This window comes from Eschrichtius robustus, chromosome 15, assembly GCF_028021215.1.
Source record: "Eschrichtius robustus isolate mEscRob2 chromosome 15, mEscRob2.pri, whole genome shotgun sequence".
Classification (NCBI taxonomy): domain Eukaryota; kingdom Metazoa; phylum Chordata; class Mammalia; order Artiodactyla; family Eschrichtiidae; genus Eschrichtius; species Eschrichtius robustus.
Window position 1 is genome coordinate 95,155,345 of NC_090838.1, and position 23,946 is coordinate 95,179,290.

The 23,946-nt window shown below is 38.1% G+C and overlaps 1 protein-coding gene across 1 annotated transcript in view; it reads right to left on the reverse strand.

Moving 5' to 3' along the window:
• The window catches only part of LOC137777420 (actin nucleation-promoting factor WAS-like), a 248,906-nt gene that overhangs the window by 145,980 nt on the left and 78,980 nt on the right, over positions 1-23,946 (reverse strand). The window contains exon 4 of the mRNA XM_068564182.1: positions 16,008-16,134. Within this exon, the coding sequence (XP_068420283.1) occupies positions 16,087-16,134 (48 nt within the window). The 3' untranslated portion in view covers positions 16,008-16,086. The remainder of the gene's footprint in view (positions 1-16,007; positions 16,135-23,946) is intronic.

A 23,946-nucleotide genomic window follows, 5' to 3' on the forward strand; every position in this document is an offset into this window, starting at 1 on the left:
CGACATGTATACAGTCATTAGTGCAAGGATAATTGAGCATCTACTATGTGTTTACAAGTAGGTTATGGTGCACTGTTTTGAGGACCTCACAGATATTACTGAAGTTAACCCTCATAATACCCTGGGATTTGGCCAGTGGGAGTCTCATAATAACCATGAAGATGCAGATACTGGGACTCACCTTTCTGTCTCTCCTTCTGTTTCCCTATCATTGATTTTTTTTAAATGTTTGCATACAATAGAAGCTAACTATAGATGACTGCAGGAATACAGAAAGGAAGGGTATCTTAGAAGATCAGAGAATTTTCATTGTGTGCTGGTTACTGTTACTTTTTTTCTAACAGATTAGATAAAGTTTTACAAGTAAAAGCCAATCAGGTTTCCTGACTGGATGTATTTTTTATACTTCCATCAGAAATATATGGTAATTAAAATTCCTTCCCATCCTCACTAAAATTCAGTGTTACCAATTTGTGTGTGTGTGTGTGTGTATGTGTGTGTGTGTGTGTGTGTGTGTATATATATATATATATATATATCTTTTTTTTTTTTAATTTAGGCATCTAGAAATTTGAGGTGGCATCTCGCCATTGTTTCCCTGGTGTCTAGCATAAATAGATAAAGAAATGTGATATACATGAATGAATATTATTCAGTCTTACAAAAAGGACATCCTTCCATTTGGGACAATATGAATGAACATGAAGGACATTATACTAAGTGGAATAAGGCAACACAGAAAAGAAATATTGTATTATTTCAATTATATGTGGAATCTACTAAAGTCCAACCCATTAAACAGAGCAGAATCTTGATTGTCAGAAGCTTGCAGGAGGGGAGACGGGGGATGTTGTTCAAATGGTATAAAAATTTGGTTATGCAGGGTGAATAAGTTCGGGAGGACAAAGTACAGCCTGGTCAAACAGTCAATTATGGGGTATGTTATACTTTAAAAAAAAATAATTTATCAACAAATCAACAATAACATTCTGAAGCATATCATGCATTGCAACACAGATCATCATTGAAAGTATACTGTTGGAACTTTCCTGGCCGTCCAGTGGTTAGGACTCTGCGCTTCCACTGCAGGGAGCATGGGTTCGATCCCTGGTCGGGGAACTAAGATCCTGCAAGCCGTGGGGCACAGGCAAAAAAAAAACAATAAAGAAAAAGGAAAGTATAATGTAAAAGAAAAACTTTCTGCTCTGAAAACTTACTCCTTTCCCGCATTATCCTTGCACTCATATAATTGTTTCATGTAATTTACTTTTTTATTTTTTATATATTTTTTAATTGAAGTATAGCTGATTTACAATGTTGTGTTAGTTTCAGGTGTAGAAACTGAAACTAAAGTAGAAAATTCATGAACTCCATAGGGGTAATAATTAAACAGCTTAACACACACATCATTTTATTGGCAGTAGACATATTGGGAGATTCAAATTTGAATTAAACCACACATTTTCTTAAGTGCACTGTGTTGCAAATTGTCATTTACATTCATGAACTATAGGTAAAAACAAAAATGCAATCAAGCAATTTTTGGAAACCTATCATTAAAAAGGAAGCAAATTGTCACGGAATTACTACACAAGACTAGGAGAAAAAGTATCCCCCCAAATCTGAGTATAAAATGTATGCATTATTAAGAAAGAATCCTTCTAAATAAGAATAATTTTCACCTGTGACCACGCTTCCATAAAAAATAACCATTTTGAATCACTGGTATCTGTTGCAAGGCAGGAGAATTTCACAGAAAATGCATTACAATCATTCATAAAAAGCTCTAATAAAAAATTTGCATATATAAGCATTTAAAAGACACACACGCTATAATCCATATTTAGAAGAAAAAGAAAAAATTTTTTATAAAGAAAGGAACAAGGTGAAAGTTGTAAAACATGCAGAGAATCACTGATGTATAAAATAAATATTTGTGTCTAAATTATAACATGATTGAGATGCACATTGTGAAATATGGATGAAAAATCAAATGATTACTTTTAAAATTTTAAGTATAGTTGATTTACAAAGTTGTGTCAAATGATTACTTTTTGATTGAAATAATCTTATATTTAATAACCAAACAATTTACAAATATGCAATGCCTACTAATTAGCTAATTTAATTCTTACCAAACGTGTTCATTTGAGCATCTTATATTAGATCTTTCGAATCTAAAGTCATAGATGATTTTGACATAGAACTAATCAGAAAGTGAAAACATATAGGACAGAGTCCCAGGAAGCTTCATCTTAAATAAGACAAACTTATAAAATGACAGTTATCAAGAAATTAAATAAGATTTGAGGCTTGAAAATAGAGTGGGTAAGGGTCTAAGCTCCCCTAGGGTATCCATCGTAAAGTTATATGAGTTAAAGATGAATTATTTTACCATTAATGAATTGGTGCAGAATACACTTAAAATGTCTAATGTTAGTTCGTCCAAAGGAAATGGAAGTTTTGAAGTGAAACTGAGGATTACATTTTTGCATTTTAGGAAGGTCCTTGATACTCTGAAGGAATTACCAAGAAAAAAATTTGCAGGGTGATATTCGAAGTTCCCATAATATTGGGTACTTTAAAGCAGAAAACATATAATATCTGTCCCCAGTTTTCCTCTAATTTTGGCACCAAATCCCAGTATCTCCAGAACTCCTCTCACACACTTCTGAGTTGACATAGAAACAGAGCTTAAAAAGTAAATGGCCTAGGGGCTTCCCTTCCCTGGTGGCACAGTGGTTAAGAATCCGCCTGCCAACGCAGGGAACACGGGTTCCAGCCCTGGTCCGGGAAGATCCCACATGCCGTGGAGCAACTAAGCCCGTGCGCCACAACTACTGAGCCTGCGCTCTAGAGCCCGTGTGCCACAACTACTGAGCCCACGTGCCACAACTACTGAGCCTGCGCGCCTAGATCTAGCCCATGCTGAGCAACAAGAGAAGCCACCGCAATGAGAAGCCCGCGCACCGCAACGGAAGAGTAGCCCCCGCTCGCCAGAACTAGAGAAAGCCCGCGGGCAGCAACGAAGACCCAACGCGGCCAAAAATAAAATAAATAAATAAAATTTTTAAAAAAAATAAATAATGAGACACAAGTTTGGGTGCCTTCTTCTGACATATTCCACTCGGATTTACAACTAGGGAACAGGAGCCTCTTCCCCTAAGGCTCTGGTTACCGAAGTAACAAGTGCTGGGCAGGAAGAAATCCTGCCGCCTTGTGGCCATTTCCCAAAACAGCAACCTTAAAACTATTGCTTAGGGGCACTTAATATTCACAAGGAGTGCTGGGCTGTAAATGATACCTGCCCTCAAAAAATCTCCAGGGGTAAGGATTCGAAAATAATTAAAAACAGGGCAGACTTTCAAGAAGACCATTTCAACCAGTAAATTCTACTCACACTGTTTAAAAAATTATCCATGAAAACAGGCTCAACATCGTGAATTTTTAGAGATCTGCAAGTCAAAACTGCAACGAGGGTTCACCTTGCACCAGTCCGAAAGGCCATCGTCAAAAGTCCACAAGGAATAAATTGTGGACAGGGCACCGAGAAAAGGAAACCCATTTACGGTGCTTGTGGGATGTAAATGGTAAGAGCCACTATGGAGCAGAGTATGGAAGTACCTTTCAAAGGTAAAAACACAGCTACGCTATGATCCGGCAGTCCCATTCTGAAGACTATATGCGGAGAAATCCAGATTTCCAAAAGACACATGCACCCCACCGAGCACTGTAGCATCATTCACAATAGCCAAGACATGGAAGCATAAAAAATGTCCATGGACAGATGAATGGATAAAGAAGAGGTGACACATGTACACATGGAATAAGCCTCAGCCAGGAACAAGAATGAAAGAATGCCATTTGCAGGAACATAAATAAATCTAGGGAGACTCCTACGAAGTGAGGTAAGTCAGAATCAGAAACACAAATATCATATGATATCACTAATAGGTCGAATTTAAAAATACACACCACTGTATTAATTGAGAAAAGATAAAAGACTCAGAGACTTAAGAAACAAACCTATGGTTACCACAGGGGTAAGAAGGGGGCAATGGTTGAATTAGGAAGTTGGGATTAACTAATACAAACTAGTACGTATAAAATAGATAATCAACAAGGACCTATGTATACCAAAAAGTTCTATCGCCAACCTGTAAAAACCTATGTGGGGAAAGATTCCGAAGATGAATAGATGTATGTCCATGTATAACTGAAAACTTCTGGACGCTTACAGCACACGCAACATTGTATATCACTGTTACTCCAATAAAAAATAAAAATTAATTGAATTTAAAAAAAGATAAGGAGACACAAGCTGTTGGGTGTTGGTCCTGGCACATTCCACTCTAATTGACAACCGCCAAACAGGACATGCCCTCAGGCTCTGGTTGCCTGGGTAACCAGAGATGGGCAGGAGGTAATCCTGCCGCCTTGTGGCCATTTCCCGCAATAGCAACCTGAAGACGATTGCTTACGAGCACTTCATATATTCACCAGGACTACCGGGCTCTCAACAATTACCTGCCATCCAAAAATGTCCAGGGTTAAGTAATAGAAAATAATTAAAAACAGGGCAGACTATCCAGAAGACATTGTCAACTAGTAAATACTACTCAGACGGTTTAAAAGAAAAAGAAAGCACATGAAAAGATGCTCAATATTTTGAATTGCTAGAGACATGCATATCAAAACTAGAATGAGGTGTCACTTCGCCCCAGTCTGAATGGCCTTAATCAAAAGGTCTACAAAATATAAATGGTGGAGAAGGCATGGAAAAAGGGAACCTTCCTATGGTGCTGGTGGGATGGAAATGGTAAAAGCCACTATAGAGTATAGCATGGAGGTGTCTTTACAAGGTAAAAATAGAGATATCATATGATCCAGCAGTCCGGCGCCTAAGAGTACATACACCAAAATCCAGAATGGAAAAAAAACATGCACCCAAACGTGCACTGCAGCACCGTGCACAATAGCCAAGACCTGGAAGCAACCAAAATGTCCATCGAGACATGAATGGATAAAGAAGTGGTACATGTAGGCAATGGAATATGAATCAACCATGTAAATGAATGAAATAATGCCAGTTGCAGGAACCTAGATAAACCTAGAGATAATCATACTAAATGACATAAGTCAGAATTAGAAAGACAAGTATCATATGACATCACTTATAGGTCGAATCTAACAATTTACACCGAGGAACTAATTGACAAAACAAAACTATCTCACAGACTTCAAAAACAAACTTATGGTTACCAAAGGGGACAGATGTGTGGAAGCCATAATGTAGATAGTTGGGATTACATATTACATGTAAAACAGATGATCAACAAGGACTGAGGTGTACCAAGGGAGGTCCACCCAACACTCTGTAATAACCTATACGGGAAAGGACTCCAATGAAGAACAGACATATGCTTATGTAGAAACTAAAAACATTCTCTGCCCTTACAACACACACACCATTGTGTATCACTGTTACTTCAATAAAAAATAAAAACTGAATTGAAAAGAAACCAAGAAGTGATGAGACACAAGCCTTTCAGTGTTTGTTCTGGCACATTCCACCCCAAGTTGCAGCCCCAAAATGCCACATCCACTAAGGCTCTGCTTGCCAGTGACCGTAACTGGGCTCCGAAGAAATCCTGCCTCCTTGTGGCCGTTTCCTGAAACAGCAACTTTGAAACGATTGCTTATGCGGACTTAATACTCACAAGGACTGCAGGGCTGTAAAAGACACCAGCTCTCAAAAAAATTCCAGGGGTAAGTAATCAAACAAAATTTTTTTTTAAAGAAGGGAAGACTTTCATGAAGACGCTATCAAAAGGTAATTACTACTCACACTGTTTAAAAAAACAAAAAGCACATGAAATGATGCTCAATATCATGAATTATTACAGTCATGAAAATCAAAACTACAAGGAGGTATCACCTCGCAGCAGTCATAATGGCCATTTTCAAAATATCTACAAACAATAAATGCTGGAGTGGGTGAGGCGAAAAGCGGAGCATCCTGTGTTTCAGGTGGGATGTAAATGGTAACAGCCAATACAGGGAACAAAAGGGAAGTGCCTTTAAAAGGTAAAAATACAGCTACCATATGATCTGGGAGGCCCAATCCTAAGAGCATATCCAGAGGAAAAAAGAATTCCAAATGAAACATGCACACAAATGTGCACTACAGCACCGCTTACAATAGCGAAGACCTGGAAGCAACCCAAATGTCCATCACCAGATGAATGGATTAAGGAGAATTGGTACATGCACACAAGGAATATTACTCCCGCATGACAAAGAATTAAATAATGCCATCTGCAGGAACACAGATGAAACTAGAGATATTCATAGTAAGTGAAGTAAGTCAGAATCAGAAAGACAAGTATCATATGACATCACTTATAGGTGGAATCTAACAATTCACGACCTGAACTAATTGACAAAACAGAAAAAGTCCCACAGACTTAAAAAATAAACTTACGGTTACCAAAGAGGAAAGAAGTGGGGAAATGTAAATTAAGTGGCTGGGATTAACAAATACAAACTGTGACGTATGAATTCGATAATCAGCAGGGACCTAAGTATACCAAGGTAGGTCTGCTCAACACTCTGGAATAACCTATAAGGAAGGAGAATCTAAAGATGAGTAGATGTATGTCTATACATAAATGAAGAAGATTCTGGGCACCTACAAAACACAGAACATTGTATATCACTGTTACTGCCCAAAAAATAAAAGTTTAAAAAAAAGAAGTGATGAGACAGAAGCTTTGGTTGTTTGTTCTGCCACATTTCACTCTAATTTATAACCCCAAAACACGAACCAGAGTTGGTCTTGGAAGAAATGCTGCCGCCCTGTGGCCGTTTCCTGCAACAGCAGCTTTAAAATTATCGCTAATGGAGACTTCGTATTCACACGTACTGCTGGGCTGTGAAAGATAACAGCGCTCAAAAAATTTCTGGGGGTAAGTATTCTAAAAAAAAAAACCAAAATAGGGCAGAGTTTCATGAAGACAATATCAACAGGTAAATACTACTCACACTGTTTAAAAAAAAAAAGCCCATGAAATGATTCTCAATATCACAAGTCATTAAAGACATGCAAATCAACACTACAACAAAGTATCACCTCACAGCAGTCAGAATGGTCATTATCAAAATGTCTACAAGCAATAAATGCTGGATTGGGTTGGAGAAAAAGGGAGCCTCCTATATTGCAGGTGGGATGTAAATGGTAACAGCCACTGTAGAGAACAATATGGAAGTGCCTTTAAAAGGTAAATATACAGCTACCGTATGATCCGGCAGTCCCACTCCTAAGAGTATATCCAGAGAAAATCAGAATTTGACAGAAAACTTGCACCCAAATGTGAACTTCAGCACCACTTACAATAGCCAAGACCTTGAAGCAACCAAAATATCCATCGACAGATGAATGGATAAAGAAGTGGTACAAGTACACAACAGAATATTACTCGGACTGACAATGAATGAAATAATGCCATCTGTAGGAACATAGACAAACCTAGAGATAATCATACTAAGTGAAGTAAGTTAGAATCAAAAAGAAAAGTACCATATAATATCACTTATAGGTGGAATCTGAAAATTCACACCAATGAACTAATTGACAAAATAAAAAAGTCTCACAGACTTAGAAAACAAAAACTTATGCTCACCAAAGGGGAAAGATGTGGGAAAGGGATAAATTAGGAGGCTGGGATTAACAAATACAAACTATTACGTATAAATTCGATAATCAGCAGGGACCTAAGTATACCAAGGTAGGTCTGCTCAACACTCTGGAATAACTTATAAGGGAAAAGAATCCAAAAATGAATAGATATATCTGCATGTATAAATGAAAAAATTCTGTACACCTACAAAACACAGAACATTGTATACTGCTGTTACTCAAAGAAAAAATAAAACTTAAATTAGAAAAAAAAAAAAAAAAACAAGAGGTGATGAGATACGAGCTTTTGGGTGTTTGTTCTGGCATATTCCACACTCATGTACAATCCAGGAACCCGACTTCCACAATGGCTCTGGTTGCCTGGGTAACCAGAGTTGGTCTTGGAGGAAATGCTGCCGCCTTGTGGCCCTTTCCCACAACAGCAACTTTAAAACTATTGCTTATGGGGACTTAATATTCACAAGCACTGTTGGGCTATAAAAGATACCAGCCCTCAGAACATTTCTGGGGATAAGTATTCTTAAAAAGAAAAAAACCTAAAAATCGCAGACTTTCATGAAGACAATATCAACAGGCAAATACTACTCAAAATGTTTTTTTAAAAAAGCACATGAAATGATGCTCAATATCGCAAATTACTAGAGACATGCAAATCAAAACCTTGCAGCAGTCAGAGTGACCATTATCAAAATATCCTCAAACAGTAAATGCTGGAGTGGGGGGTGGAGAAAAGGGGACCCTCCTATGCTGCTCTTGGGATGGAAATGGTAACAGCCACTATAGAGAACAGTATGAAAGTGCCTTTAAAAGGTAAAAATAGAGCTATCATACGATCCTGCAGTCCCACTCCTAAGAGTGTATCTGGAGAAAACCAGTATTTGAAAATATACATGCACCCAAGCATGCACTGCAGCACTCTTTACAATAGCCATGACCTGGAAGCATCTAAAATGTCCATTGACAGATGAATGAATAAAAAAGAAGTGATACATGTACACCATGGCATATTACTCAGCCATGAAAAAGAATGTAATAATGCTGTTTGCAGCAACATAAATGGACCTAAAGATAATCATGGTAAGTGCAGTAAGTCAGAAAGAGAAAGACAAATATCATATGATATCACTTACAGGAGGAATGTAAAAATTGATACTAATGAACTAAATTATAGAAGTGAAACAGATGCACAGACTTGGAAAACAAACTTATAGTTACCAAAAGGGAAAGGTGGGTGGATGGGATAAATTGGGAGGTTGGGATGAACATACACACACTAATACATATAAAATAGATAATCAACATTGACCTACTGTATAGCAAGGGAGGTGTACTAAACACTCTATAATAACCTATATCTGAAAAGAAACTGAAGATGAATAGATATATGTATATGTATAACAAGAAGATTCTGTACACCTACAACAAACACAACATTGTAAATCAACTTTAGTCCAATAAGAAATAAGCATTAAATTTAAAATAAAACAAGAAGTAATGAGACACAAGCTTTTGGGTATTTGTTCTGGCACACTCCACTCTAATGTACAACGCTTAAACATGACTTCCATTAAGGCTCTCGTTACCAAGGTAACCAGAGTCGAGCACGAGAAATCCTGCCGCCTTGTGGATCTTTTCTGCAACAGCAACTTTAAAACCAGTGCTTATGGGCACTGAATATTCACAAAGACTGCAGGGTTGTAAATGACCCCTGACCTCAATAAATGATCTGGGGTAGGTAACAGCAAAAAAAGTCAAAACAGGGCAGACTTTCCAGAAGCCAATTTCAACAGGTAAATTTTACTCACAGTTTTTAAAAAAAAGAAAAAGCACATGAAATGATGCTCACCATCACGATATATTAGAGACGTGTAAATCAAAACTACAACGAGATATCACGTGCACCAGTCAGAATAGCCATCATCAAAGAGTTTACAAACCACAAATGCTGGAGGGGGCTTAGAGAAAAGGGAACCCTCCTGTGCTTCTGGTGGGATCTAAGGTGGTAACAGCCTCTGTAGAGAACAGTATGGAGGTGACTTGAAAAGATAAAAACAGAGCTACTATAGGATATGGCAGTCCCACTCCGGGCATATATCAAGAGAAAACCAGAATTGGAAAAGATACATGCAACTAAACATGCACTGCAGCACCATTTACCATAGCCAAGACCTGGAAGCAACCAACATGTCCATCAAGAGGTGAATGGGTAAAGAAGAAAAGGTACATGTTCACAATGAAATATTACTCAGAAATGAAAAAGAATTAAAGAATGCCATTTGCAGCAATATAGATGGACCTAGAGATGATCATACTAAGTGAAGTAAGTCAGAAAGAGAAAGACAAATATCATGATACCACTTATAGGTGGAATTTAAAAATTGATACCAATGAACTAATTTACAAGAAAGAAACAGGAACTTTCCTGGTGGTCCAATAGTTAAGAATCCGAGCTTCCACTACAGGGGGCGCAGCTTTGATCCCTCGTGTTGGGAGAACTAATATCCTGCATGCCGCACAGTGAAGCCAAAAAAAAAGAGAGAGAGAGAGAAACAGACTCGCAGACTTAGAAAAGAAACTTATGGTTACCCAATGGGAGAGGTCGGGGGAAGGGACAAATTAGGATGTTGGGAAAAACCTATACACACTAATATATATAAAATAGATAATCAACAAGAACCTACTGTATAACACAGGGAAGTCTACTCAACACTCTCTAATAACCTATATGGAAAAAGAATCCGAAGGTGAATAGACATATGAATATATATAACTGAACAAGATTCTGTACGCCTACCACAAGCACAATGTTGTAAATCAGCTCTACTCTAATAAAAAATAAAAATTAACAAAAAAACAAGAAGTAATGAGACACAAGATTTTGGGTGTTTGTTCTGGCACAGTGCACACTAATGTACAACCCAGGAACCCGACTTCCACAATGGCGCTGTTTACCCCAGTAACCAGAGTAGAGCATGAATAAATCCTACCACCTGTGGCCATTTCCACAACAGCAACTTTAAAACATGTGCTTATGGGCACTTAATATTCGCAAGGACTGCTAGGGTGTAAATGACACCTGCCCTCAAAAAATGTCCTGTGGTAGGTATTAAAAAAAAATTCAAAATGGTAAGACTTTCAAAAAGCCAATTTCAACTGTAACTTTTTCTCACACTTCAAAAAAAAAACATGAAAAGATGCTCAACATCTCAAATTATTTGAGACATGCAAATCAAAACTATGAGGTATCACCTATCTCCAGTCAGAACGGCCATCATCAAAAAGTCTACAAACAATAAATACTCGAGAGGGTGTGGAGAAAAGGGAACCCTCCTATGCTGTTGGTGGGATGTAAAATGGTAAGAGGCACTATAGAGAACAATATGGAGATGCCTTTAAAAAGCAAAAATAGAATTCTGCCACTTGCAACAATGTGGATGGGCCTAGAATATTTATACCTAGTGAAATAAGTTAGAGAAAGACAAATACTCTATGTTTTCACTTCTATGTGGAATCTAAAAAATGCAAGAAAGGACTATATATAACAAAATAGAAATACTCACAGAGAACAAATTAGTGGTTACCAATGGCGAGAGTGAAGGGGGGAGGGAGAGACAGTAGTTTGTTTCTCTTAATCCAATACCCCATGTATAAAATAAACAAACAAGGATATATCATACAATACAGGGAAATACAGCCATTATTTTGTAATAACTTTGAGTGTGATCTATAAAAATATTAAATCCATATGTTGTTCCCCTGAGACTAATGTAACATTATAAATCAACTATACTTCAATTTAAATAATCCATAGGGTGGCTGAGTGGATTTTAAAAAGTACAATTATATACTGTGTACAAAATATTTATGTTAACTTTAAATCCATATATAGGATAAAACTGAATGACTGGAAAAAAGATATTCCATGCAAATGATACTTGCCTGACTAGTCTATTATCAGGCAAAAAAGACTTTAGGTCAAACCTCTCAAAGAAAAGAAGGTTATCATAAATGATAAAGGGATTAGTTCATCAATCAATTATGACAATTATAAATATGTATGTATCCAGCATTGGAGCCTCTAAACATATAAAGAAAATATTAACACATATGAAGCTGAAAATGTGCAGAAATTAAATAAATGGTAAGAAACATCAATACCCAACTTTCAACACTGTATAGCTCATCCGGACAGAATATTAATCAGGAAACACTGAACATGAACACACACTTGATATCAAGTGAAACTAACAGACATATGTAGTACATTCCACTCAACAGCAGCAAATTTCCATTCTTCTTAAGTACACATAGAACATTTCCTAGGATAGGTCAAATATTAAGCTGCAAAATTAGTCTTCAAAAATCCAAGAAGACTGAAATCATATCAAGTATCATTTCCAACCCCAATGGTATGAGACTGAAATGCAATATTAAGAAGAACTGAACGTTCAAGAACCCTTAGAAACTGAACAAGCTCCTCAACAGCCAATGCATACAAGAATAAATCAAAAGGGAAGTTTTAAAATTGGAAACACAAAGTACCTACATTTACGGAATACAGGAAAAACAATTAAATTCAAAGAGTTATGTTTACAGTAATAAGTGCATATATTTTAAAACTTTTTCTTGAGAGGGGATCAAGAGATAGAGTAGGAAGATACTGAGCTCCCCTCCTGCCACGGACACACCCAAATTACAACACCTTACACGGCAATTATCACTGAGAATGACCTGAAGACTAGCAGGGAAGGTTTTCCACAACTAAAGACATGAAGAAGGAGAAACCACAAGGCAGGTAGGAGGACTGGAAACACAGTCTAGCTGGAACCCACGCCTCGAGCACAGGGACCCACAGCTGGAAGATATCACAACTGCATAGGTCCTCCACACGGAGGGAAGGGTCTGAGCTCTGCATCAGGCTGCTCAGCCCAGGGTTCCTGCCCTGGGAAGAAAAGAACACAGCAGGTCTGGCTTTGAAAACCTGCAGGGCTTACTTTCAGGAAAGCGGGAGGCTAAAGAAAACTGAGACTTTGCTCTCACAGGGCACACACACATCTCACACGTTCTCAGTCCCTGTGCAGAGCCAGCAGTGTGAAAGACACCTGGGCCAGACCCACTTGCTAATCTCGCAGGGCTTCTTGGAAAGGCAAGAGGCAGCTGGGACTCCCGCGAGGAACTGAGACACTGGCAAGCAACATTTTAGAGTCTTCCCTGGAACTGATTAGAATCAGGGGCCTGCCCCACCCACCACCATGCCCACAGCACTCCTGCACCACGAGGCCTCACGACCAGACACACTGGGGGCCTACCCTGTCCGCCTGTGCACCCGGAGCACCACACAGCCACCCACAACGGAGGGCTGCCTTGGCTACCAGCACAGCCACGGCAATCACACACCGCAGGGCCTCACAGCTGTTTAGGCCAGGGGCCAACACCGCCTACCAGCTTGTGCGCAGCAGTTGGCCCTGCCATAAGAGAAAGGTGTGTGCAGCCCACACAGGGGACACCCCTGGAGCATGCGGCTCTGCTGGCCGGCGGAGAACGTGCTGCTGGGCCCTATCACTCATCTCCTATACGAGGCCACTTCTCCGAGACCCGGCAATGCAACAACCTGAACCTAAGGAATAGAAATGCACAGAGAACTAGGAAACTAAGGAAAGAGAGGAATATGTTACAAATGAAGTAACAAGACACAAGGTCAGAAAAAGAACTAGAGGAAACAGAGATAAGGATTCTATCCGGAAAAAAAAAGTGTTCAAGGTAATTATAACAAAGAATCTCACCCAAGTCAGGAGAAGAATAGATGGACATAGTGAGAATTTCAACAAAAAGTAATAAAATATCAAAAAGAACCAAACAGCTGAAAAATAAAATAACTGAGATTAAAATACACACACACACACACACACACACTCACACAAACTAGAGGGAAGCAACATTAGATTATACCATACAGAAGAAAAGATCAGGACTTCCCTGGTGGTGCAGTGGTTAAGAATCTGCCTGCCAATGCAGGGGACACAGGTTCGAGCCCTGGTCTGGGAAGATCCCACATGCCACGGAGCAACTAAGCCCGTGTGCCACAACTACTGAGCCTTCACTCTAGAGCCCACGAGCCACAACTACTGAGCCCACGTGCCACAACTACTGAGGCTACGTGCCACAACTACTGAAGTCTCTGCACCTAGAGCCCATGCTCCTCAACAAGAGAAGCCACTGCAATGAGAAGCCCATGTACCACAACAAAAAGTAGCCCCCACTCGCCACAACTGGAGAAAGCCTGTGCACAGCAACGAAGACCCAACACAGGCATAAATAAATAAATAAATATTTATTTTTTAAAAAAGAAGAACAGATCAGTGAAATGGAAAACAGAGTAGTGAAAATCAACCAAGCTGAATAGCAAGAAGATAAAAGAATTAAGACTATAGGCAAAGAGACCTCTGAGACAACATCAAGAATATTAACATGAGCATTATAAGGGTCCCAGAAATAGGAGAAGAGAGAAAGGGGCAGAGAACTTATTAGAAGATATAATAACTGATAACTTTCCTAACCTGGGGAAGGAAAAAGACATCCAGGTCCAGGAAACACAGAGTCCCAAACAAGATGAAGACAAACAGGTCTACACCAAGACAGATTATAGTTTAAGTGTCAAAAAAATTAAAGATAAAGAGGGATCACAGAAGCAGTGAGATAAAAGCATCTAGTTATGTTCAAGGTAGTTCCATGAGACTCTCAGCTGACTTTTCAACAGACTTTGCAGACCAGGAAGGAATGACAGAATATATTCAATGGGCTAAAAGGAAAAAACCTACAACAAGAATACTCTTCCAGCAAGATTACAATTCAGAATTGAAGGAGAGATCAGGAGTTTCCCAGACTAGGAAAGCTAAACGAGTTCATCACTAATAAAGCAGCCTTATAAGCAATGTTGAAGCAATTTACTTAAACTTAAAAGAAGTCTCACTAATTATTGATAGTAACAAGAAAACACACAAAAGCAAAAATCTCACTGGAAAAAGTATATATACAGTAAGGGTAGTAGATCAAATGCTTATTAAGCTTCTGTAAAGAATAAAAGACAAAAGTAGCATTTTTTTTAAAAGAGAGGGCCCAAATAAATCAGAAATGAAAGAGATGAAGTTACAACAGACACCACATAAATACAAAGTGTAATAAGAGATTACTACAAACAATTATACACCAACAAATTGGATAACCTAGAAGTGGATAAATTCCTAAAAACATAAACCTTCCAAGATTGAGTTAGTGATAAATAAAAAAGTCTAAACACATCAATTACTAGAAATGAAACAATTAGTAATCAAAAAACTCCCTATAAAGAAAAGTCCAGGACCAGGTGGCTTCACTAACAAATTCTACCAAACATTTAAAGGAAAGTTAACATCTATCCTTCTCAAACTATCTCAAAAAATTGAAGAAGAAATGCTTTCAAACTTACTCTCTGAGGCCAGCATCACCCATATATGAAAACCAGATAAACATGTACCAAAAAAGGTAAATTAAAGGCCAATATCCCTGATGAACATAGATGCAAAAATCCTCAACAAAATATTAGTAAACTGAATTCAACAACACACATCAAAAGAACCATACCCCATGATCAAATGGGATTATCTCAGCAATGCAGGAAGGATTCAGTATATGCAAATCAATTAAGTGACACACCAGATTAGCAGAACAAAGGATAAAACATATGATCATATTCATACCTCCAGCAAAAGCATTTGGCAAAATTCAACAAAATTCAACATTTGAATTGTGATAAAAACTCTTGAGACTTCCCTGGTGGCGCAGTGGCTAAGAATCCATCTGCCAATGCAGGGGACACAGGTTCAATCCCTGGTCTGGGAAGATCCCACATGCCGCGGAGCAACTAAGCCCATGCACCACAACTACTGAGCCTGTGCTCTAGAGCCTGCGAGCCACAACTACTGAGCCCCTGTGCCACAACTACTGAAGCCCAAATGCCCTAGAGCCCATGCGCCACAACTACTGAGCCCACATGCCACAACTACTGAAGCTTGCGTGCTCTAGGGCCTGCATGCTGCAATTACTGAGCCCGCACGCTGCAACTACTGAAGCCCGCACGCCTAGAGTCCATGCTCCACAACAAGAGAAGCCACCACAATAAGAAGCCCATGCACCACAACGAAGAGTAGCCCCCACTCGCCGCAACTAGAGAAAGCTCACATGCAGCAACAAAGACCCAATGCAGCCAAAAATAAATTTTAAAAATTAAAAACAAAAACCTCTCAACAAAGTGAATATAGAGGCAACATACCTTTTTATAATGAAGGACGGGGACTTCCCTGGCAGCCCAGTGGTTAGAAATTCGCAATTCCACTGCAGGGGGTGCTGGTTCAATCCGTGGTCAGGGAACTAGGATCCCGCATGCTGCGTGGTATGGCCTAAATAAATAAATATATAAATAAATACATACATACATACATACATAAAATAAAGGGTATAAATGACAAAAGCAGACCTAACATCATACTTAACAGTGAAAAGCTGAAAGCACTTCCTCTAAGCACAGGAACAAGACAAGGATGCCCACTCTCACCACTTCTATTCAACACAGTATTAGTAGTTCCAGCCACAGCAAAAACCCAACAATAAAAATACATAACAGGATCTAATTTGTAAAGGAAGTAAACTGTCACTGTTTGCAGATAACATGATAATATGTGGAGAAAACCCTAAAGATCTCACCAACAAATTATTAGCATAAATAAACTCAGTAAATTTGAAGTATACATATTTTTTTCTTTTTTTCATTAATTTTTATTGGAGTATAGTTGCTTTATAATGTTGTGTTAGTTCTTCTGTACAGCAAAGTGAATCAGCTATACATATACGTATATCCCCTCTTTTTTGGATTTCCTTCCCATTTAAGTCACCACAGAGCACCAAATAGAGTTCCCTGTGCTATACAGTAGGTTCTCATTAGTTACGTATTTTATACATAGTATCATTAGTGTATATATGTCAATCCCAATCTCCCAATTCTTTCCACCCCCCCTTCCCTCCCTTGGTGTCCATATGTTTGTTCTCTACGTCTGTGTCTCTATTTGTTTTGCAAATAAGATTATAACATTTTTCTAGATTCCACATATATATGTCAATATATGATATTTGTTTTTCTCTTTCTGACTTAACTTCACTCTGTATGACATTCTCTAGGTCCATCCATGTCTCTACAAATGACCCAATTTCATTCCTTTTTTATGGCTGAGGAATATTCCATTGTATATATGTACCACATCTTCTTTATCCATTCATCTGTCAATGGACACTTAGGTTGGTTCCATGTCCTGGCTATTGTAAATAGCGCGGCAATGAACATTGGGGTTCATGTGTCTTTTTGAATTATGGTTTTCTCTGCGTATATGCCCAGTAGTGGGATTGCTGGGTCGTATGGTAGTTCTACTTTTAGTTTTTTAAGGAACATCCATACTGTTCTCCATAGTAACTGTATCAATTTACATTCCCACCAACAGTGCAGGAGGGTTCCCTTTTCTCCACACCCTCTCCAGCATTTATTGTTTCTAGATTTTTTAATGATGGCCATTCTGATGGGTGAGAGGTGATACCTCATTGTAGTTTTGATTTGCATTTCTCTAATAATTAGTGATGTTGAGCATCTTTTCATGTGTTTGTTGGCCATCTGTATGTATTCTTTGGAGAAATGTCTATTTAGGTCTTCTGCCCACTTTTTTATTGGGTTGTTTTTTTGATATTGAGCTGCATGAGCTGTTTGTATATTTTGGGGATTAATCCTTTGCCAGTTGCTTCATTTGCAAATATTTTCTCCCATTCTGAGGATTATCCTTTCATCTTGTTTATGGTTTCCTCTGCTGTGCAAAAGCTTTTAAGTTTAATGAGGTCCCATTTGTTAATTTTATTTTCATTGAAGTATACAAAATTAATATACAGAAATGTGTTATTTTTCTCTGCACTAATAAACTAACAGAGAAGTTAAGAAAAAAATTTATGATTGTATCAAAAATAATAAAATACCTAGGAATAAATTTAACCACAGAGATGAAAGACTTCTATCCTGAAAAGTGTAAGACACTGATGAAGGAAATTGAAGATGACACAAATAAATGAAAAGATACCCCATGATCCTGGATCGGAAGAATAAATCTTTTTTAAATAACCATATTACTCAAAGCAATCCACAGATTTAAAGAAATCCCTATCAAAATACCCATGGCATTGTTCACAAACAGAAGAAATAATCCCAAAATAAATACAGAACCACAAAATACCCACATTGCAAATGCAATCCTGAGAAAAAAGACCAAAGCTGGAGAGAGCACGTTCCCTGACTACAAAGCTATAATAATCACAAAAACAGACACACAGATCAATGGAATAGAAGAGAGACCCCAGAAAAAAACCCACACACTTATGGTGAATAAATCTACTACAAAGGAGGCAAGAATATACAATGGAGAAAAGACAGTCTCTTCAATAAGTGGTGCTGGGAATACTGGACAGCTACATGTAAAATAATTAATTTAGAACATTTCCTCACACCAGAAAGAAATATTAATTCAAAATATATGAAGGAGGGGCTTCACTGGTGGTGTAGTGGTTAAGAATCTGCCTGCCAATGCAGGGGACATGCGTTCGAGTCCTGCTCCGGGAAGATCCCACATGCCGCAGAGCTACTAAGCCCGTGTGCCACAACTACTGAGCCTGCGCTCTAGAGCCCGCGAGCCACAACTACTGAGTCCTGTGACACAACTACTGAAGCCTGCGTGCCTAGAGCCCGTGCTCCGCAACAAGAGAAGCCACTGCAATGAGAAGCCCGTGCAAGGCAACGAAGAGTAGCCCCCCCTCACCACAACTAGAGAAAGCCCGTGCGCAGCAACGAAGACCCAACGCAGCCAAAAAATAAATTAATTAATTTAATTAATTTATTAAAAAAAAAAAAAAAAGAATGAAGGCATCAGCTAAATCCTTTTACACCCACAGCTGACAGAAGCCAGGGGACTTTGACTCACTAACCTTCTTTCCACGCGCTTCTCCCTAATAAGACAGTCCATTTAGAACTTGTCAGGTGGGGGAGAACATCATGTAGCGCACTAATAATCTCTACTACAGACTCTGAAACAGCAAAAGTACAAAGATGATGAATCCTTCCAAAGGGTTCTGTCTATATTGTTACAGTGGTTTCCTTCCCACTGTGAACACTTTTCAAACCCTATCACTTGAATTATGTTTTTATTTTTTTCAGCACCAAGAATGTTAATCTATTGTAGTTACAGAGAAGGTAAAGAATGAATTCATACAACACTAAAAAAATACAAAGTAACTACAATAACAGCAGTAAAAAAAACAGAAAACAATGAAAGGGTAATTTTTAGTCCTTATCAACGATTAAGTTAAACTTTAACGGACTAAATTCTCAAATTAAATAACACAAAATGGTTGAATTAATTTTTAAAAAGAACCTACAATATGCTGTCAACAAGAGGCTCACTTGAACTTTAGGGACATATATAGGTTAAAGTGAGAGGATGTAAAAAGATATTCCATGAAATGGCAGCCGAAAGAGAGCAGGAGTAACTATACTTGTATCTGATAATACATATTTTCAATCAAAATCAGTCACAAGAGACAAAGTATGTTAATATACAGTGGTAAAGGGGTCAAATTATCAAGAGACAATTTTAAGTGTAAATATACATGGACCCAATACCAGAGTATGTAAATAATTAAAGCAAATATAAACTGGAGAAAAAGCAATAAAGTAATAGTAAAGCACTTCAATACCCCACTTGTAAACATTGAATAGATCATCCAGACTGTAAATTAATGAGAAAACACTGACCTGAATGACACTTCAGATAAGTAAACATAACAGATATATACAGAACACAGGACTTGTATGACTGGTCAAATCAGTGTTTTACTGTCTCTGTTAATCAGTGAAATTGACCTTCCCAGTGAAGAGGCAGGAATAATATAAGAAGAGAAGACCCAATGGAGCTTTAATTAATTAATTAATCAAAAAAAAAAAAGTAAACCACTGAACTCTAAGGGACAATGTAGCTTTCAATGAATTAACAATTTTGGTTGGGATGACCTTGGAGAATAAAACCACCTCAGTGATTAAAATTTAGACCAACTAATCAAAATGCTTTATCACCTACTGTTTTAAAACACTGATCAATGGAACAAGTTATACTAGGGATAACAGTGTAATTGTATTCTAGAGTTCATATCAACAATAGGGGTTATCACTTGATGCTAGATCAGGACATTTCAATGGTGTGACTGCTATTAATGGTCTGTTGTTCAACGATTAAAGTCCTACCTGATCTGAGCTCAGACTGGAGTCATCCCAATTGGTTTCTGTCTATTATATGTAGATTCCTCCCAGTATGAAAAGACAAGAGAAATACGGCTTACTATACAAAATGTCTCCAAATTAATGATGATATAATCTGCATTCAATTAATTTATACATACCCTACTGTAGAACAGGGTTTGTTAGGGTGGCAGAGCCCAGTCATTATGTAAAACTGAAACATTTATCTGCAGTGGCTCAAGTCCTCTTCCTAGGAATATGTTTATAACCTACATTTTTTCACAAATTACACAATTTTACTCACCATAGCATTCCTCATATTAACTGAATGGAAAATCCTAGGCTATATACAAATCCAGAAAGGGCCAAACGTCATCAGTCCCTGTGGATTATTACAACCCATTGCTGATGCAGTCAATTATTTATTAAAGAACCACTATGACCATCAACATCATCAATTTATCTATTATTGCACCAGTGCTAACCTTAACCCTGGCTCTCACTACATGAATTCCTCTTCCCATATGTTATCCACTAATTAATATAAATGTAGGCATACTATTTATGTTAGCCATATCAAGCATAGCCTCTTATTCTATCCTCTGATCTGGATGAGCTTCAGATTCAAAATACTCATTGGAGATCCGTGGGTAGTAGCACAGACAATCGCATATGAAGTAACATTAGCAGTTATTCTCTTATCAGTCCTGCTGATAAACGGATCATTTACACTTTCAACAGTAATTACTGCACAAGAACACACGTATGCCTAATTTTCTCCTGACCCCTACCCAGAATTTGATTATCTCTATACTAGCAGAAATCTAACAGAGCCCCAGTTGATTTAACAGAGGTAGAATTGTATTTGGCTTCTATGCAGAAAATGTAGCAGGCCCATTCGCCCTGTTCTTCCTCAAGAATATGTCAATATCATTATAATAAACATTTTCACAGCAATCTGTTTTTAGGAGCATTTCACAACCCCTTTATGCCACAATTATACACAGCCCATGTCATCATTAAAACACATCTAACAATCTCCTTTCTACGAATTCAAGCATCCTACGCACAATTTTGATATGATCAACTTATACATCTCTTAATAAAAAATTTTCACTACTAACATTAGCCCTGTGTATATCAGAGGGCTAATCACATTACCTGTCATCACATCAGGCATCCCACCACAAACTTAAGAAATATGTCTGACAAAAGAGTTCCTTTGACAGAGAAAATGATAGAGGCTTAAACGCTTGTATTCCTGGAACTGAACTTACTCCTGAGAATTGTACGTTCTCCATGCCACCACATTACACCACATGCTATAGTAAGGTTCTCTAAGTAAGCTATCAGGCCCATACCCCCAAAATATTGTTGTATATCCTTCCAATACTAATAAGCCCTATTGTTTTTACTATCATTCTATGGACCATTATCTCAGGAAACATAATTTTAGTAACAAGCTCACACTGGTTAATGGTATCTCCATTCTAATAAAAACATGAATCCATAAGTTATAGAAGCATCCAACAAATATTTCCTAAAACAATCCACCACATCAATACTACTTATAAAGGCTATTATCATTAATCTAATATACTCTGGTCAAGGAACACAATGAATTACAAAAATCTTTAATCCAGCAGCATCCACCCTCATGACAATCGCCCTTGTCACAAAAGTAGGACTTTCCCCATTTCACTTCTGAGTGCCTGAAGTCACAAAAGACATCCCATGAACAGCAGGCCCGATGCTATTAACGTGACAAAATTGCACCCCTATCAGTTTTATACCACATGTCACCATCCATCAACCTAAATATACTATTAATCATAGTGATATTATAAATCATAGTTGGAGGCTGAGGCAGACTTCACAATACTCACCTGGAAAAAATTACACCCTCCTCATCAATTGCCCATATAGGATGAATAGCAGCTATTATAATGTATATTCAGATTATAACAATCCTAAACATACTAATTTATATCATAACAACACTATCTTCTTCCTATTTATGCCCAGATCATGTACTACAAGAGTATCATTATCACACACATGTGATAAAACACCTCCCATCACAATCATTTTCCTCACCATTATAGTATCATGAGGACATCGCCCACCACTAACAGGGTTTTTACCCAAATGAATAATTATCCAAGAGATAACACAAATAACATCACTCTACCAACACTAATAGCCATCAAAGCAGTACTCAGCATGTTTCTACTTGCAGCTAACATACTACACATCACTAACTATATTCCCTTCAATAAACAACAAAAACATAAAACCATTTGAACATACAAAACAACCTTCTTATCATTACTAATCATAATAGCCACACGATTACTACCCTTAACACCCATTCTATCAGTGCCAGACTAGGAATTTAGGGTAGTTTAGACCAAGAGCTTTCAAAGCCCTGAGACGTATAGTTTAATTAATGCATAGAATTAAGGATTACAAGACTATCCTACATCAATTGAATGCAAATCAAACATTCTAATTAAGACAAATCCTTACTAGATTGATGAGCTCCCACCCCAGGAAATTTTAGTTAACAGGCAAATCCTCTAGTCAACTGGCTTCAATCTACTTCTGCCATCAAGGAAAAAAAAAGGCAGGAAAAGCACTGGCTGAGTTGAAGCTGCTTCTCTGAAGTTACAATTCAATTTGTTGATTCACCACAGGGTTTGGCAAAAAGAGGGCTCAATCTCTGTCTTTAGATCTACAGTCTAAAGGTAGCTCAGTCATTTTACCTCTGTTCATAAACGGCGGATTATTTTCAACAAATCACAAAAGATATCGTGTTTTATATTTACTCTGTGGTGCTTGAGCTGGGGTAGCACGCACCACCTTCAGTCTGTTAATCTCGGCTGAGCTCTGCTAACCTGGAGCGCTACCCAGAGATGCCCAAACCTGTAAGGTAGTCATACAGTCCCTGCAATGTGATAATTTTCTTTCTTTATTACAAGTGCAAGTTCTGTTGTGACTATGTTACAGATTTGGTTGTACCCATTATGATTGCGGGGTTTGAATACTGACTTGTGCCACTGATAACTGGGGCACCTGATAGAGCACTTCCCCGAATAAATCATACAAACTTTTGACTACCTCCCCCATCATTCTCACTCCTACTCGTATCACCAATAGTAGAAGCTGGTTCTGGTACAAGTGGAACCGTATATTCAGCTCTAGCCTGCAATCTGGCCCACGAAGGAGCCTCTGTCCACCTAACCATTTTCTCCTTACATTTAGCAGGTGTCTCTTCTATTCTTGGTGTTATTACTTTTATTACTACAAGCTTTCATATAAAACCAGCAGTCATGTCCCAATACCAAACACCAGTATTTGTTTGATCTGCCCCAACTGTAGCCGCATTACTATAATTATCACTCTCAGTCCAAGCAGCCAGAATTGCCACACTGTTAACAAACAGAAATCTAAACACTACTTTCTTTGACCCTGCAGGAGGAGACCCAGTCCTATACTAACACCTATTTTGATTCTTTGGTCACCCTCAAGTCTGTATTTGTAGCCTACCAGGGTTTGGAATAATTTCACATATCACTGCATACTATTTAGGACAAAAAGAGCCTTTCAGCTCTATGGAAATAGTATGAGTCATGTTCACAGGCTTTTTAGGATTTGTCTTGTGGGCCCATCATACTTTTACTGTAGGGACAGATGTCAACCCATGAACATACTTTGTATCGGCTACCAGCCCTCCCACCCAAATCCCACTGGTTTTACAGGCTCCATGTTCACTACCACCAGCTCCATTTTCCAGATTCCAACACTCACAAAGGCATGCAACTTGAGAACTGCAAGACCAAGATTTAAGCTAGGTATTTCTGGGTTCAGAGTCGTGTCTCTGGTGAAAGAATAG